Genomic DNA, 17483 nt, shown 5'->3' with positions numbered 1-17483 from the left:
GTGAAATTCTTTGATCTTTTTCAGTAATAGGAACTTCCAGTATTGCAGTAATGGAATGTATTTATTGCACAGAAGGATGTCCTTTTCGTCCAGATGGAATTAGCCCTTTCATGTGCGGAGGCTACAACCAGATTTGATGGAACTGTTTCAAACTTTCAACATATATACCTTGTTAAGTTACACTGTCTTGTCTCTTTGATGTAGTAAATTCCTGTAGTTGTCACAAGAACTATAAAAATCTGCCTGATTTTGAGTGGCCCAAAATCCACAAATCTGATGATAAGACTTTGGCTTCTTCTGTTGAATATGAACCACGTAGTTGTGGACCAGACAGCCTTTATTCTTCTTCTTGCACATCATTTCTATTAATTTTTCTTGAATTCAATTCAACCCAAATGATCCCTTTGCCCAAATTATACAACTCTTGACTGATCAGGGACCCGATAACCCGACGAAATAGCTCATTCTTGGCTGGGGGACTCCATGTTATCTTCCCGTTGGATCTGGGACCCGATAACCATGACCCGACCAAATGGCTAATTCTTGGTGGGTGGAGTCCCAATTGTCTTGAATTTGCCGGGTCACTCTTGATGGACTTAGCATATGCTCATTTTTTCCCAATTTTATGGGCTTTTATTGCCTTTGTTAACTTACCACCTAAAGGAATTATTGCAAGCAAGAATCCTTTTTTTCCTCAAATACTTGATGAATCTTTAAGCTTGTCATGGGGCAGGCAAGAAATGCATTATTTTGTCTGGTTAGAAGCCAAACTTTACAGCTTCTCATCTTTTTGTCACATACACTAAGTAACAACAATGACAAGCGCAGCCCAATAATGTTGGCAAATAGTCAAATAATCTACTACCATACATAAAGTTTGGCTAATTTGCCTTTTTCTAGGTAACTTTATCTGTACACTCCAACCAGTACAAGCAAAAGCCAGGAATTAAATGTCAAATTTACCTTTCTCAACCTACTAAATCCTATCTACTCATTGCCCTGAACCAAAAAACATGAGATGCTACTTTTGTATCTGTCCCTTGAAATAGAACTTATTTTTTTTGCACTTAGGTTCCTACATTTCTTTCTTGGGGCCGTCCTGTTACACTTGAAACAATACTATAAAGTTCAAGAATTACTATTCTTGGTTTTCACCGGTTTCTGTCTGAGAAATGAGTTTCTGTTGTTGTGAGGAGATTGAGTGGACAGAATGCGGACATTTAGCAGGATAACATCCCACATATTTGGCTTATTTATGGCACTAAAGACTATGTAAAAATTCCCTTTTAACCTCATTTTCAGTTTGTTGGGACTAGGAAAAACTCAGGCAAGAATGCAGATAACTCAATTCTTGTATGCAGTTACCTTTTACTTGGTGTCTTTTTCGGTTTATATAGGCTGCAATTTTTACTGTTCATTCATCTGCAAAAGAAGTTAGCAAGTCAGACCCACATATTACAGAGTTTCAATCCTCTTGGACAAAAAACTGACCACTAGAAATTGGTGGCTCCTGTAACCCTTACAGAAACTTTGTACACAAGCAAGTCTTTCCCTTTTCTCTATGAAGGGTCTGTAGAGCTCATGAGAAGATAATGCTGTTAATGTTGAGATGGGGAAAATTTATTAGTTTTTTCTTGACTTAGCAATATTGACAAGTCCTGTTTCTAGTACTGGCTTGTCCTGCTGCGTTTGTATGGAATCTTCGCCTGAAATATGAGGTATGGAGGTAAAGGGATATGGGGAAAGGCCTTGTTGAGACAGGGTTTGTATTGGTGTATGAGTGGAAACCTCGGTATTTTCCATCCATAATTCCTACATGATTGTCAGGTTAGGCTTTCTTGTTGCTGCTTCTATTGCAGCATATGCAGTTAAGCAGATTAATGTCAGAAGTCCGAGGCCGGACGAATCTCTAAGTAAGCCTTCAGATGCTTCACTTCTTCTTTATATATATATATATCTTCAGGCCATTTTCGTATCAGTTTCTAGTTATTTGAAGTCTGTTTATCATGAACAACAATGGAAAAACCGAGTTTTTATTTTTCTTTTTCTTTTTCCCCCTTTTTTTGAAGGCATGTGATTTTGCATGTTAACATAAGAGTTATTTTCCTGTCATGTGTTTGTCTGGGAAGAAAAATGAAGGCCTTAATGTTTTACTTTCTAAAGCTGATTAAAAATCTCTGAGAGTTTGTTTTGATTTAATTTGAACATCAGAAAATGATGAAGAATCATTTGAGAAGTCCGGGAATGAAGGGGAAGACAAGGCGCACGTTACGTATTCGGACAATGGCCTTAAAGAGGTGGTTGTTAGTACCTTTTTCTACAGTTATTTTGTGTCCGGAGATCCTGTTGTTCTGTATCTAATATTTTATAAGATGTTATATTATAGGGCGAAGAGGAAGAGGAGAAAGAAGAAGTGAAGTTAATCAACAGCATTATAAATCCTGCTTTGAGCAGCACATCTGATTTCGAAGACGAACTTTTGCCAGAATTCGAAAGCCTTTTGTCGGGAGAGATTGATTTTCCATTGCCCAGTGACAAGTATGAGGCAGCAGCCAATATCAAAGCCGAGAAAGACAAGGTTTATGAAAGTGCGATGGCGAATAATGCTAGTGAACTGGAACGATTACGTAACCTGGTGAAAGAGTTGGAAGAAAGAGAGGTGAAGCTCGAAGGGGAGCTGCTAGAATATTACGGACTGAAGGAGCAAGAATCAAGTATTGCTGAGCTACAAAAGCAGCTCAAGATTAAGACGGTTGAAATCGATATGCTCAATATCACCATAAATTCTTTGCAGGCTGAGAGGAAAAAGCTTCAAGATGAGGTCTCTCAGGGAGTTGTTGCTAGGAAAGAACTTGAGACTGCGAGAAAGAAAATAAAGGAATTGCAGAGGCAAATTCAGCTTGAAGCGAGCCAGACGAAGGGTCAGCTCTTACTGCTAAAGCAACAAGTTAGTGGGCTTCAAGCGAAGGAAGAAGAAGCCTTGAAAAAAGATTCAGAGGTCGATAAGAAGCTTAAAGTTGTGAAAGAGTTGGAAGTGGAGGTCATGGAACTTAAGAGAAAGAACAAAGAACTTCAGCATGAAAAGAGGGAACTAATAGTTAAACTTGATGCTGCTGAAGCCAACGTAAAAACCCTTTCCAACATGACAGAGGTAAAAGTCGAAAAATTGCATCTGTACATCAGTTAATTTTGCTACAATTGCTACTTTGTTGCCCTTTTTCATTTATCGAATGTCATCTTGATTTTCTGCAGACTGAAATGGTGGCAAAGGTGAGAGAAGAGGTCAATCAATTACGACATACAAATGAGGATCTCGTTAAACAAGTGGAAGGACTTCAGATGAACAGATTCAGTGAGGTTGAAGAGCTAGTGTATCTGCGTTGGGTCAATGCATGTCTAAGATTTGAGCTCCGTAACTACCAAACACCTTCTGGAAAGATATCAGCCCGAGATCTCAGTAAAAGTCTGAGCCCGAGATCCCAAGAGAAAGCTAAACAGCTGATGTTAGAATATGCAGGATCGGAGCGTGGGGGAGGGGACACAGATATGGAAAGCAACTTCGATGCTACTTCTGTCGATAGTGAGGATTTTGATAATACTTCTATTGATAGTTCCACAAGCAGATTCAGCAGTCTCAGTAAAAAGCCTAGCTTGATGCAAAAGCTAAAGAGATGGGGAAAAAGCAAAGACGATTCAAGTGCACTTTCTTCTCCAGCAAGATCACTGGCAGGAGGATCTCCAAGCAGGGCTAGCATGAGCCTCAGACCAAGGGGTCCCCTTGAAGCCCTGATGCTAAGAAATGCAGGAGACAGTGTGGCCATAACTTCATTCGGGACTGCAGAACAGGATGAGTTTAATTCGCCTGAAACTCCAAAATTACCTCCAACTCGAGTACAAGATTCTTCTCCAGATACACTCAACTCTGTTTCATCATCTTTCCATTTAATGTCCAAATCAGTTGAAGGAGTTCTAGACGAAAAGTATCCTGCATATAAAGACCGGCATAAGCTCGCCTTAGAAAGAGAGAAGCACATTAAGGAAAAAGCTCAGCAAGCAAGAGCAGTAAGGTTTGGTGACCCTTTAAAGGGAGATGTTAAATCTGTTCTGCCCCCAAAACTGGCTCTTATTAAAGAGAAACCTATTGTCTCTGGGGATTCAAACGACCAGTCCAATGGTAACAGAGGTGAATCTCCAGTAGTGAGCAAAATGCAACTTGCACAAATCGAGAAACGAGCTCCGAGGGTCCCTCGACCACCTCCTAAATCATCAGGAGGGGCTCCTGCAGGTGCAAATACAAATGCACCGAGTTCAGCACCAGGAGCTCCACCTGCTCCACCTCCCCCGCCAGGTGCACCCCCGCCCCCACCCCCACCGGGTGGGCCTCCTCGCCCACCTCCCCCCCCAGGGAGCCTCTCGAGAGCTGGTGGAGGTGCTGACAAAGTTTACCGGGCTCCTGAGCTAGTTGAATTTTACCAGTCATTGATGAAGCGTGAGGCAAAGAAGGATACTTCATCTTTAATATCTACATCATCAAACGCTTCAGATGCAAGGAGCAACATGATTGGGGAGATTGAGAACAGATCATCATTCCTATTGGCTGTATGTTAACTTTTTCTTTCCTTTAACTTTTTGTTATAATACTATCACTTAGCTGTTACTCAATGCTGACAATGAAAAGCTATAAATCTTGAATCAGGTTAAAGCCGATGTGGAAACTCAAGGTGATTTTGTCCAGTCTTTGGCGACTGAAGTCCGAGCAGCTTCTTTTACTAACATAGAGGATTTGGTGGCATTTGTGAACTGGCTAGATGAGGAACTCTCATTCTTAGTATGTACCTCATCCATGATTGAATTTAGTATCGGTTAGGGCAGTCTCAATTTAATCCCCAAGACAGCCTCCCAGGATTCTTACTTCTGTGAGAACTAAGAAATGGAAGAAAAGATGCATGCTAATAGAATAACTGAATGAATATAATGAAGCTTATATGACCACATGCACTTTTTACTGCTTAACGGCCATTTGCTTACAAGTTATCCATTCAATTATCCCTGCTAGGTTGACGAAAGAGCCGTTCTCAAGCACTTTGATTGGCCAGAGGGTAAAGCAGATGCATTAAGAGAGGCGGCCTTTGAATATCAAGATCTGATGAAATTGGAGAAGCAAGTGTCCTCATTCAACGATGACCCAAATCTTCCTTGTGAAGCTGCTCTGAAGAAGATGTATAAATTGCTCGAAAAGTAAGTGCTCTCATGCAAAGTCATGTGAGTTAAAAGAGTCTGCTATGCTTATAGTTTGGATAAAAATAGTGGAGATAACAAACAAGTTGAAAAATGGCAGTCTCTTGTTGAGTTTGTTTTCTTGTTTCTTTGAAATTTTTGCATTTTGTTCTTTGTTTGCCTGAAAAACTATTGGCATACTTAGATTTCCCTTCTTCTCAGGGTGGAGCAAAGTGTATATGCACTGTTACGCACACGCGATATGGCAGTTTCTCGCTACAAGGAATTTGGCATCCCAGTTGACTGGCTACTCGATTCTGGAGTAGTTGGCAAGGTAAATCTTTCAAACTTAAAATTATGGTACTCATGTGGAAGTATAATTGGATCATGTTTTTTGATGCACAATGTAAATGATCATCTACATGTAAACGGCTTATCTCATTGCAGATCAAGCTTTCATCAGTACAACTTGCTCGGAAATACATGAAGCGTGTGGCGTCAGAGCTTGATGCAATGACTGAACCTGAGAAGGAACCGAACAAAGAATTCTTGATCCTACAAGGTGTCCGCTTTGCTTTCCGCGTGCATCAGGTACACAACCCTTAATGTCCTTAGTTAATAGGCCAGAAGCTAAGGTTTTAACAACTAACAAGAATTGAAACTTGTGTCAGTTCGCGGGAGGCTTTGATGCCGAAAGCATGAAGGCTTTTGAAGAGCTAAGAAGCCGAGCTCACGTGCAGACTACAGAAGAGAATAAAGCAGAAGCATCATGAGAAATTGTCTCTTGTTTGTTTTGAGTTTTTGGCTGTACATTTCATCATCATCTCTGAGCAGAGGAGAAACCTAATGTAATGGTGTTTGTAGGATCAACAGTCCAACTAAGGAGACATATATGTAACAGACAACATAGTTATAGTGAGATCAGGCAAAGGAGAGCAGAGCAATAAGAAAATGAATCACCCCACAGAAACTGTGTACATGTCTGAATTCTGTTCCCACGGACTTGCATTATTAAAGAGATTAATTGTTCTTCTCCTTCTCTTATTAGAAATTGATAGAGCTCAGTTGCATTATGCTGCTTCTATTCATCAAATTGGTCCATGCTTGTATAAAGCACTGATCACTAAAACTTTCCATCTTTAAAAATTAAAAATTAATACTTTAGATTTGAACGAGGGATTCGAAAAAATGATTTCAAATAACTCCATGCTAAATGAACTTTAATTCCATCACAATATTATTAAAAATAGCTCAAAATAACAACTAAAGGATTTCAAATTCTTGAAACATAAAATTTTCCAAACAAGTATAATGGATTTATTATTATGAATTTGAAATCCGTAACCAAATACATCAATCGAAATACTAACATAAAAGAATACTGGGAATTAGTGGAAATGGTAAGTGCAATATTTCTCTCTCTCTTTTTCCCCTTCTGAGTTTTAAGACCTCAAATTTTAACTGCATGTGAGGTCCAAGTCTCATTTGTATTCACAATTATGTGTATACATATTTTGGATAATTTTATCATTATAATAGTATATTAATAAACAATTAATACACTTATTTTTTATAATTATAAAATAATATATAATACTAAATTTATATCAATCGAAATAAATATCCACACATTTTAATGGGTTGAAGCACATGAAAGAGTACAGGATGAGAGACCTGGGACCTCTTGATATGCTTTTTTACATGTAAATAAGTGACCCCTAACCGAATAGTATATGAAATATTATGGAAAGCAAAATACTCATCTTTCTATTTTTCAAGTTAGGTTGGCTAAACCTAATCTTGAATTGACCACATTCGTTTAAATCCCATTAGTCAACTAATTTCACCAGAATATTTATGGCTTTTTTGGTGTGTAAATTGAGCAATTTGGACAGTTTAAAACCATATATCATGATTGCTAAATTAATAGATGCTCTAAAAAAAATATGAAAAATGATAACCAAATAACAACAAACAACGGGACAGCACTTTATTTATTACTGTTAAAATAGATTATGAATTCGAATTCCATAAAAAAAACAAAAAAATCGAGAATTAGTAAAGAACCATAAAGAAATTTAAAAGAAAAGTTCTAGACCAAAATTTTGATTATTACCAAAAAGAAGAAGAGTTCCATGTTGTACATGAGTGGGCAGAATTCTCATTTTTCTGCAGCAAAACTTTTCAAAGGGGCCATGGAGGTTGCTCTAGGCGACTTGGGCATCTCCGGAATCCTATTCCCGGAGTAATCATAATATATTACGCCTGAGAACTCCGGCGGCTGGCATCTCTCCCCCATCAGTATCGCCTTCTGCCACAATCCACTCTCCTGATCATTCCGGCCAACTCCCGACTCCGACGATTTCTTGACATGAATCATGGCCTTGTTGCTTAGAGTTGTGATCAGCTGCTTAGGCGACGGTAATGGCGACTTAGCCGCGTTTGGATGATCACTCGTCTTGGAGCTGGAGGCGTACTTTCTTGGGACTTGCCTTGCATGTTTCGCACACAGGGCGACAAGAAGAGACACCGAAACAAACAGGCCTAATGCCAGTGGGATTGGGGAGAAGCCTTCACTTACATGGATCATCGATATGGGGCGAACCATTTTCGTTCTTTCTTCCTTAGTAGAGATTGAATTCTTGAAGAAGGAGATGACGATATGGTGGAAGTGTGGACAACGTTGGAATGGTGTCCGAAAATGTAAAATTTGTACTACTTTTATATGTGGGTTTGTTTGTTGTTATGATGGAAGGTGGGATATTGAGACAGATTCAACTTAGATTACTTGTGGTTGTGGTGCTAATAAATGATGCGTAGTGGGTTTTAGATGTGTACCTGAAACGGGTCATTTCACGGTTAGGCGAAGGCCATTTCATTAATAAACTATGGACAAAATAATTAAGTGCGACTTTGATGTGAAATGATCATCGACTACCACCATTAATTAATGATATACATTAAAAGTTTGACTTTTGAAATTTTGAATGGGTTCATATTGGGTGGTATGTATCTATTTTTTATGGACCATACTTACAATGATATTGTCAAATCACCAATGGAATTCATAAATCGCACTTTAACGATTAGAATGGACATCAAGAATCGTTAATTACTATGTTAATTCTAGAGGAGAGGGTAACTAGGTAGCTAGGTGACCAAAGTGTCAACCAGAATCCACTTGATCAGGCAGTTGGGTCAACTGCAAAGTTGCCATAGACCAAGTCTATTGAAATACATATACATATATGATATTATGTCATACCTGCGACTGCTTGTCGGGATGAAAATCTAATTATGACTAGAGGTTTTCAGTTGATATATACCTATCTTATTTGCAAAATTGGGCTTAATTTCGTCACTTTTTCAGGCTACCTAATATTAATACGCTTCAAATGAACAAACAGTATTAGGTGCATTACGTTTTCTATTTTAAATTTCATTCCATCTTTTAATTTATTTAACATACACATTATGTATATTTTACCTTTAAATAATAAAGAATAAGAAATTCAATAAATATAGTTGGCTGGATAAATTAAGATTATCCTGACTTTATGGCTAAAAAAATATCAAGAAAAATGAAAAATTTCATATTATTACGTATTTATATTATAATTTGAAAACTGATATAGAGACGCACGCGTACTTTGGTGACTGATTAACTGTTGTTAGTCATTATCTCTTCTAATTCATTAGCAAGAACTTAGTATTGCAAGAAAATGAAATAATTGAGCTTCAATATTTACCACTTCTTTGAACAAATCAAAGAGTGATAAATGAAATCGTTGACGACCTGGAATTTAATTTAATTTATTTGCAGGCTACAGACACACACATATATATATATCGTGCGTCCATGATACTACATATATATTTATAGCTCTATTTTTCTTTGCAATCTTTTTACATAAATTGTGTGACTCCACGTTTTAGATGACAGATGATCATCTTTTGAATTCACGATGTCATGGGCCACAGATTAATATAATTTTCCAGGAATAAAATTTATTTATGTCGATATAAGTTGAATTCTTAGGTAAAAAATACCAAAAAAAACCTTGAATTTTTTTAGATGCTGATCATGTGATTATATTAATATTTTAATAAGTTGAACAATATATTAATTCAATTAATAAATTAATATAATTAAAAATAATAAAACAAATTACGTACAATAGATTCTCATAAAATAAAATAAATATTCATATATCTTGTAAAATTAAATTTGTTCATGAATCTCAATCTTAATCATTAGGCTAAGACACCACCAATAATCTTTTTAATAATTAAAGAGCTCAAAAAAATAATTCCCAACTTAAAATAACTCATTTCACGAAGTTTTGATTCTAACAGGTCCAACTGCTACTTTTTCGTTTCGATCACAAAAAATTGTTAACTTTAGGACTAAGTTGTCTTCGGGCGAACCAAATTAATGAGTCTGGTTTCTTGCATGGACAACTCTTTTCTTTGGGTTGTCATATGGAAATGGGCAGATGCTGCTAAAACCCAAATTGATACCAATCTGCAGAATGAAGCCTGTAATCAAAATTCTTGAAGCCCACCTTTTATACACCTGACACCTTAGACTGTATCTTCTTTTACATTTTTATGTTATATGTTATGTCATATTCATATATTGCTGTTCAACTTTTAAATTGAAGTATTACAATTATGAATGAAGAGGATGAGACATCTAATCCAAGTTTAGCACTTCGTATTTTTATGTTAATTTTGTTAAAATATGTGGCACATCAATTCAGGAAAATTCTAACTCAAATCGAATTTGGTCGAATTTGAACTAATTATATAATAAATACAATATGCTTGTCATATGATTGGTGTACAGTTCAACAAGAATGATCAATCACTTGATAAGTATATGATAATTAATTTGTAATTGATTTGATTTGAACAAATTTAATTCGGTAAGAATTTTCATCAATTGGGACCAACAACATCAACCAATTAAACCCTTTTGTGTTTTATGGTATACAATTACAAAAGTGGTACGTACCTAATTTCCAGTTTTTCAACAATTTATGGTACGTGGTTTTGTTCACTAAATAAATTGACTCTAAAATTCCCCGCACTTTCGAAGATTACATCATGACAAATTATTGCAGTAAAATTTGTAATTCATCATCTCAGCAAAGTCATATATATGAATACATCCTGGCCATACATATATATATATATATGTGTGTGATCGAGTGTGTGAAACTTATTGCACATGCATGGTGGCGAAAATTTCACGGAAAATTAATAGAGTAGGGCAGACGGTGTGTGTCTGAAATATGATAGCAAACCGTGTCTGAAACTGAGTATGAAATGTATACCTGCCGCATGTTTCGACTACGTACACATTTCCACTACGGATTTGAATAATATATATGCGTGGCCCCGCCCCATCACCGTCAGGGCGTCAACCACGGCACAAATATATATTTATATACACCCCTTTGAATTCGTACGTGGGTGCCTAAAGATGTATGAAAAGTGTAGAGCATTTAGGCTTTTCTTGACTCGCCATAATTACAATCTACCCCTAATCGATTCTCCATCATTCCTCTCTTTCAATTTCTAATAGTGGACTATTAGTTTTGATGAAAATTGCATTTAATGCGGATTTAAATAATGGGAAAATAATCGATGATGAACGCATTTTCTTGCCGTCTAGAGATGCCATATGATATAATTTAGAAATGTTATCTTCATATTGATGTAGATATGTGAAAATTAGGGCGAGATATATAATTTAATAATTACCATCAATTATTATTATTTAGAAAAAATTATAATCTTAATCCTCTAATTTATGGGAATGACCTTTTTGGTCCTGTATAAATTGGATAATTTAGTTATGTAACTTTGTTATTTTGGTAATTTTAATCTTTTTCCAACCAAATTAATCGGAAAAAGATGAAAAATATCAAAATTTTAAAGTTATATAACTAAATTACGAAAATTAATTCGTGCAAGACCAAAAATATTATCCTCATGAATTATGAAACTAAAACTATATATTTTTTTTCTAATATATATATATATAGAGAGAAATACAAAAATATCTAGAAATTGATCTGGCCCGTTGGAGTTTGGATGAAGGCCGCATTGACCAACAATGTATATATAGATGAAATCATGTGGTAGAGGGTAGCAAGAATTTAAGGATGAAATCCATATGGGGGCAGCAGGAGACATGGGGGCTGGTTTGCCTCAGCCTTACTAGTAGCCAACTCATCACGTGCACTGCACACTCCCTAATTTTATTTCAAAAGTAATAATTATTAATAAACCCACCTATTTGACCAACCATATTAATTAATATCATTATGTCGTTTACTAAGTTTCCATTTCCCCCTATATTTCCCTGCGTGCCGTCACAGCTACTCATCTTTTCAAACATAATACCAATTATTCATATATATATATATATATATATATATATTAAGCATCATTAGTCATAATGAAAAGTTGAGAAAATTGAAAAAGAGAGGAAAAAGAAAAAAGAATCAATCATTCATATGATATCTATTATGAATTCTACAATACTCTCATCATACAATTTACAAGAGTTAAAACTCAACTATATGATCTGATCTCCAAAAACAAATGAAAATATTGAGAAATAAACAATATCGGAATCATGCACATCATGATTTCACTAACCCATTTAATTTCTTGGCAAGTATATATATATATGAGATTAATATATAAACTGTAATTTCCAAGCCCTCTAAACCTTTCAACTAATGGTGCAAAGGGTTTGGACCGCTAGGGACGAGGCGCTTCTCAACACCATAACGAGGATCAATTTGGCTTCCGCCTGGCGGCCCCGGCTGCGTGTGGACGTCGAGTGGAAGCTCTGTCGGGCGGTGGCGGAGGTGGCGGCGCGTTAGGAATGGGCTAAAATCAAACTTGCTGGGAATTGGTCTTTTGTTGGTGGTTAAGTAGTGATCATGGTGGTGCAAGGCGGCATTGGTGGTTTGGAGGTGGCGGATTTGATCATGAAAGAGTAGGAGGAGGAGAAAGAGGGAAAGGAGTGGGTATAATAGAGGAGGGATTTTCATTATCATGGCCATGGGGAGAGTGGTAATGGTGAGTTAGGAGAAGGGTTTGAAGGGGAAGCATGGAGCAATGAAATAAGGAGAAATAAAGGGCAGATTTTTGTAGTGGGATTGGGAAAAAATTGGAAGGGTTGACAGCTTGAGTCTAATAGGCCAAATATAAGATATGGAGAGGAGGGTTGAACTAGAGGACGTGGTTGCTTGCTTCCATGTGAGACTTGTGAGCTAATTTATATGTAATTTAATGAAGGAGGGCATGGGTGGGGTGTGTGTGTGTGCAGTTTCCAATAAATGTTCCTTAGAAATCAAGAAACAAAAAGGGTCATTATGTGGATTGTCAAACCCTGAATTATATATACTTTGATTATGTTTGCTCAATGTTACTATTCATATCTTGAAAGTTGTGACAAATAGTCCAATTCTCGGGAAGAACATAATATTTGCTCACCCCTGCTTTCTTTGAATTTTTAATTAGTTATTAAGTGTATTAGTATTTGTTCTATAGTTAATTATTTGTACTAATTGTAAAGTAATTTAATTTACTAAATTATCATACATAATGATTTATTTTACTGGTTAATTATATTAGACCCCTTCAAAATGTTAAATTATACTTTCTCCTAGAAAAATTTTAAAATTATATTTACACCCCATTCGAAACTCTGTTAGGATTTGAACGGAGAATACTAAAGTAAGTAAAAAAGAAACTATATAAATTTTTTATTTTATCCCTCATTAAATATTTTCATGTATACTTTTATACTTATAAAGGGATAAATGTAATATATATAGAGTAAGGTTAACATCAGTACATTTTTTCCTTCACAAGTACAAAAGTATTATATGAAAACGTTAAATGAGGGGTAAAATGATAGATTTATACAATTTTTGCTGACATCATCGTTCTTCGTTCAAATCTCAATAAAAGGGAGTCATGTGTAAATAGTAAATTATCAGACAGAGTGTAAATGCAATTTCAAATTTTTTTTAGGAAAAAAAGTATAATTTGCATTTTTAGAGAGGGTTTGAGTGTAATTAACCCTTTATTTTAGTAATGAACTTAATTTTCATAAGAATTTAGATAGTTTTGGGACTAAGAGCGATCTATATATACACTATTGAGGAAAATGTGATGATATTGTTAGCATTTATGGCAGAAAAGGTGAAGATTGAAGAAGAAGAAGAAGAAAAGGAGTGTTAATTGCTGTAGTAGGACAGTGTTGGGCTCTGGCTCCTAATAATGCACAATCATGAAAGTGCACTGGAAGAATTGTGAAAAGTTCACTATTGATTTTGGGTACTTAATTGACCCTTTCAATTCCCAGCAATACACAGTTCCCCCCACTTCTGTACGTGGATTATGATGTGTATAATCTATGCTGTATAATTCAATTTGGCAATTGAGATGCTTAAAATTTTGCATATATTTTGATAAATTATGTGTTTCATACCTATATGCTCCTAATCAATGGCTCACGCTGGGAAAATAAAGGAATGAATTCATTATAAGAAAATTTACTAGTCCCTATGTTTTTATGGTAGTAGAAAATCATAATAAATAACTATTATTAACTATAATTAAATAAAATGAATAATTAATTCTTTTTTTTTTTAGATTTGGTTAATTACACGTAAATTCTATGTAGTTTGGGAAATTACATTCAGTACCTGTGAGGTTTGTTTCTATCTAACAAATAAGTCATTCCGTTAGTCAAAATTCACTAAATTTGCTGATATTGACAAAAAAATTGAATAAAATTGATTTACCATTGATTGGCTTATTGTAGGCCAAACAATTTTTTTTTGTACTAAACTACCCCTATAGCGGTGAAGATATATCTCCTCAAATGCATTAATGCGTGAAAACGTATGAGAGTAATCTGATCATAAAAAGATTTATTTGACCTACTATAAGTCAATAATAAGTCAATTGGGGGTAAATATAATTTCTTTTTGTTAATATCAACAAACTATGTGAATTTTGACTAACGGATGGACTTATTTGTTAGACGGAAGCAAATTTTATGGGTGCTAAATGTAATTTCCAAAACCACATGAGTCTAGTGTAATTACACCAAATCTCTAAATAAAATTAATGCAAAATTTAGCCTTATCCACTACGACAAAAATAAAGAATTAGAGCAAAAATATTTTTTAGAAACATACTAGCAAAAATCATAGCTAACAAACATTCTGTGATCATATCAATAAGTACTATATAAATTAGTTATGTGATTAAATGTTATGTTTATTTAAGATGTATTTAATCCTTTTGCTTCATCTTAATTTTACCTCTCTAAATTTCATTTTCTGTGTTTATACTTTAGGATTACCTTATTCTATAATTCAATTCCAAAAAATAAAAATATGCATTCGTAGTGTTCACACAAGTTTTTTTTTTTTATATGCAAACAGTTATCAGACAAAGAAGATATGCATAAAGTTGGCAAAATATCATTTTTTATCCCACTAGATAGGGCCCTTCTCACTTGCAGTCCCACGCTTTACGTGTTCAATACCTTTAGTTTCAAAATCCTATTTTTTTAACAGAAATGGTCATATTCCGTTAACAACTAACGGAAACGGCACGTGACAAGTCACATGCCATTAGTCAATTGGGGCAAAATATCACTTTTGGTCCCACTAGATAGGGTCCTTCTCACTTGCAGTCCCACGCTTTGAGTGTTCAACACCTTTAGTCCCAAAACTCTATTTTCTTAACAAAAATGCTCCTGTTCCGTTAACAACTAATGAAAACGTCACGTGCCGTAGTCAACTGACAGCTAGCGAAAAAAACAGAAGACCATGCTTGTATTTAGTTTTTTGAGGGAAAAAAAGACGCCAAAAAAATATTTTTTTGCTATTTATAAGATGTAAATAACCCACAAACACCACACAATATTTTTATCTTTTTTTCATCACTTAATCTTGAGAGCAATAGGCTAAAAGCTGTCACAAATATCTCAAAATACTTCAAATATCGTGTGATGTTTTAAGGAACAAAATATTGCAACGTACTGTAAGACTTTTGGGGGATGTTTTGGCACATTTTGGGTTTGTAACCGTATTTGACAGATTTTAAGCATGCAAAATTGCACTTTACAGCATATTTCATTAACGATCAAAATAAGTGAATTTCAGTATATTTTCTATTTTTTTGCAATTTAGGTGCTTTTGTGCAATTTTAATTTTCATTTTTATTGCTTTTAGGATTTTTGCTTACACATTTAAACACAACATAAACCATAATTACTTGCAAAAAAGGCATATCCATTAGTCCTTTTACACATAATTCACCATTACTAAAAGGCCATCTAGTAATATATAAGAACATCCTTTTACACATAATTCACCATTACAATAGCATTCAATATTTGAAGTATTTTGAGATGTTTGTGACATCTTTTGGCCTATTGCTCTCAAGATTAAATGATGAAAATATTTTGTGATGTTTGTGGGTTATTTACATTATATAAATAGCAAAAAAATATTTTTTTGGCATCTTTTTTTTCCTCCAAAAACTGAACACAAGCCTGGTCTTTGTTTTTTTCGCCAGCTGCCAGTTGACTAACGGCACGTGACAATTCACATGCCGTTTCCGTTAGTTGTTAACGAGACAAGACTACTTCTGTTAAAAAGAATAGAATTTTGGGACTAAAGGTGTTGAACACGTAAAGTGTGGAACTGCAAGTGAAAAGGGCCTTATCTAGTGGGACCAAAAGTGATATTTTACCTCTGTGTTTTTCGCTAGCTGCTAGTTGACGCCGTGTGCCGTTTCCGTTAGTTGCTAATGGAACATGACCATTTCTGTTTAAAAAATAGGGTTTTGGAACTAAAGGTGTTGAACACGTAAAGCGTGGGACTACAAGTGAAAAGGGCTCTATCCAGTGGGACCAAAAATAATATTTTGCCTATAAAATTTATTATGATTATACTTTAGTTGGATGTATAATCTTCTTCTAAATTTTCGAAAGTATACTTTTTTAGTAAATTAATTATAATTATATCATAAATTTTTATCATTAATAAATAATAAATATCAGTTAATAATATAAAATATGAATAATTAATTAATATATACTATTAAAATAAATCAATTAATTATTATGAAAAAAGCTAATACTCATATTAGTGGAACTTAAATTTATAACCTCTTAAATTTAAACTGATGCCTTAAAGAAGACGTAGAATGCCAAACAATTTCTTACCTTATTATCGTATTGGGCTTATTCCTATTAGGCCCATCTAGTGTCGGCCCATTTATACAGTCCATAACCCACTAAGGCCACACAATCAATGGGCTAAGCAGGCACGACGTCGTTCTGCACTTTTAATCCTCCTAGATATATAATATATATATGTATATATATTCACACACATAAATAAAATAAACCGAACGAAGGAAAGCAGCATACGTTTGCAGAATTGATTCAGAACTCGATTGGAATACACAGCTCAAGGGGTTTTGAATTTCGTGCCGAAGATAACCGAATTGCAAGATGGTATTTTATTTTTTATCCATTGCTTTTGTTAAAACTTTATTGTTTATGCTTTAGGGTTCGGAGTTATAATTTTATGGTTAGTTCATGAATTTAATTGATGATATCCTATGGGAACGGACAAAACCTTTTGTTTAAGCTACATCAAGCTAAGATTCTTCGAATTCTGGAAAAAATCGATTTTTCTTGTGAGATCAGTTGCTGTTCTTAATCGTTTTTTCTATTGTTCGGCTAGGGGTTTGAGATCATTGGGGTTTCTGACTTTGTTACATCAATTACTGGATATTTTTGGGGAAAACATGATTTATCTTCTTTTTTGTTTTTTTAATTAGAAACTTTTGTTCAAAAGAATTTTTTAAGGTTAATGAGAATGGTATTTGGAATTATTTGAGGGTCAAGAAGCTTGATTTCTATGTAAAGCATCGATTATTCTTCGTACTTACTAAAACTTTTTGGTTTTCTATTTTAACTTTAGTCATTTATGCTTCATCGATCAAATAATCGTTAATGAATGTACTTGTTTGGTGTCTGCAGTCGTCTCTTGCAGCTGCGAGGGCAGATAATTTCTATTACCCACCAGAATGGGACCCAAAGAAGGTATGCCTCTGTTGTAACTCTACAACGCATCATGGTTACATGAATGTGTTTGAAAGTCTTACATTGCTTTGGTTTTCAGGGTGGGTTGAACAAGTTTCAT

General features: G+C 34.9%; 3 protein-coding genes across 4 annotated transcripts in view; 2 read left to right on the top strand and 1 right to left on the bottom strand.

Moving 5' to 3' along the window:
- LOC105161375 (protein CHUP1, chloroplastic) lies at positions 1023 to 6252 on the top strand. The gene is made up of 9 exons (XM_011079037.2): positions 1023 to 1913; positions 2212 to 2297; positions 2387 to 3151; positions 3253 to 4599; positions 4697 to 4828; positions 5057 to 5238; positions 5440 to 5551; positions 5665 to 5808; positions 5889 to 6252. Exons 1-9 carry the CDS (start codon positions 1817 to 1819, stop codon positions 5988 to 5990), a joined length of 2967 nt encoding a protein of 988 aa, XP_011077339.1. The 5' UTR covers positions 1023 to 1816; the 3' UTR covers positions 5991 to 6252.
- LOC105162191 lies at positions 5625 to 8032 on the bottom strand. Of its 2 annotated transcripts, none has more exons than XM_020693595.1 (2): positions 7334 to 8032; positions 5625 to 5862 (listed from the first exon to the last, which is right to left on the bottom strand). In XM_020693595.1, exon 1 carries the CDS (start codon positions 7823 to 7825, stop codon positions 7379 to 7381), a length of 447 nt encoding a protein of 148 aa, XP_020549254.1. In that variant the 5' UTR covers positions 7826 to 8032; the 3' UTR covers positions 5625 to 5862; positions 7334 to 7378. The 2 variants fall into 2 exon arrangements, with proteins under 2 accessions (XP_020549254.1, XP_011078466.1); XM_011080164.2 differs by having other exon boundaries at positions 5831 to 5958.
- Positions 16664 to 17483, top strand: part of LOC105161365 (coiled-coil domain-containing protein 130) — a gene marked incomplete in the record, with an annotated part of 2130 nt that continues 1310 nt past the window's right edge. The window contains 3 exon segments of the mRNA XM_011079026.2: positions 16664 to 16789; positions 17321 to 17383; positions 17463 to 17483. Coding sequence (XP_011077328.2) covers positions 16787 to 16789; positions 17321 to 17383; positions 17463 to 17483 — 87 coding nt within the window.

The sequence above is a fragment of the Sesamum indicum genome, linkage group LG1 (genome assembly GCF_000512975.1).
Source record: "Sesamum indicum cultivar Zhongzhi No. 13 linkage group LG1, S_indicum_v1.0, whole genome shotgun sequence".
Taxonomy (NCBI): domain Eukaryota; kingdom Viridiplantae; phylum Streptophyta; class Magnoliopsida; order Lamiales; family Pedaliaceae; genus Sesamum; species Sesamum indicum.
The sequence above is the reverse complement of the archived record's forward strand: the minus strand, read 5'-3'. Positions and strand labels throughout refer to the sequence as shown.

Coding starts and splice junctions, on each gene's coding strand:
- LOC105161375 (XM_011079037.2), top strand. CDS start 1,817: ATGATTGTCAGGTTAGGCTTTCTTGTTGCTGCTTCTATTGCAGCATAT. Junction 1,914..2,211: donor GAGGCCGGACGAATCTCTAA/GTAAGCCTTCAG, acceptor TTTGAACATCAG/AAAATGATGAAGAATCATTT. Junction 3,152..3,252: donor CCCTTTCCAACATGACAGAG/GTAAAAGTCGAA, acceptor GATTTTCTGCAG/ACTGAAATGGTGGCAAAGGT.
- LOC105162191 (XM_020693595.1), bottom strand. CDS start 7,825: ATGGTTCGCCCCATATCGATGATCCATGTAAGTGAAGGCTTCTCCCCA.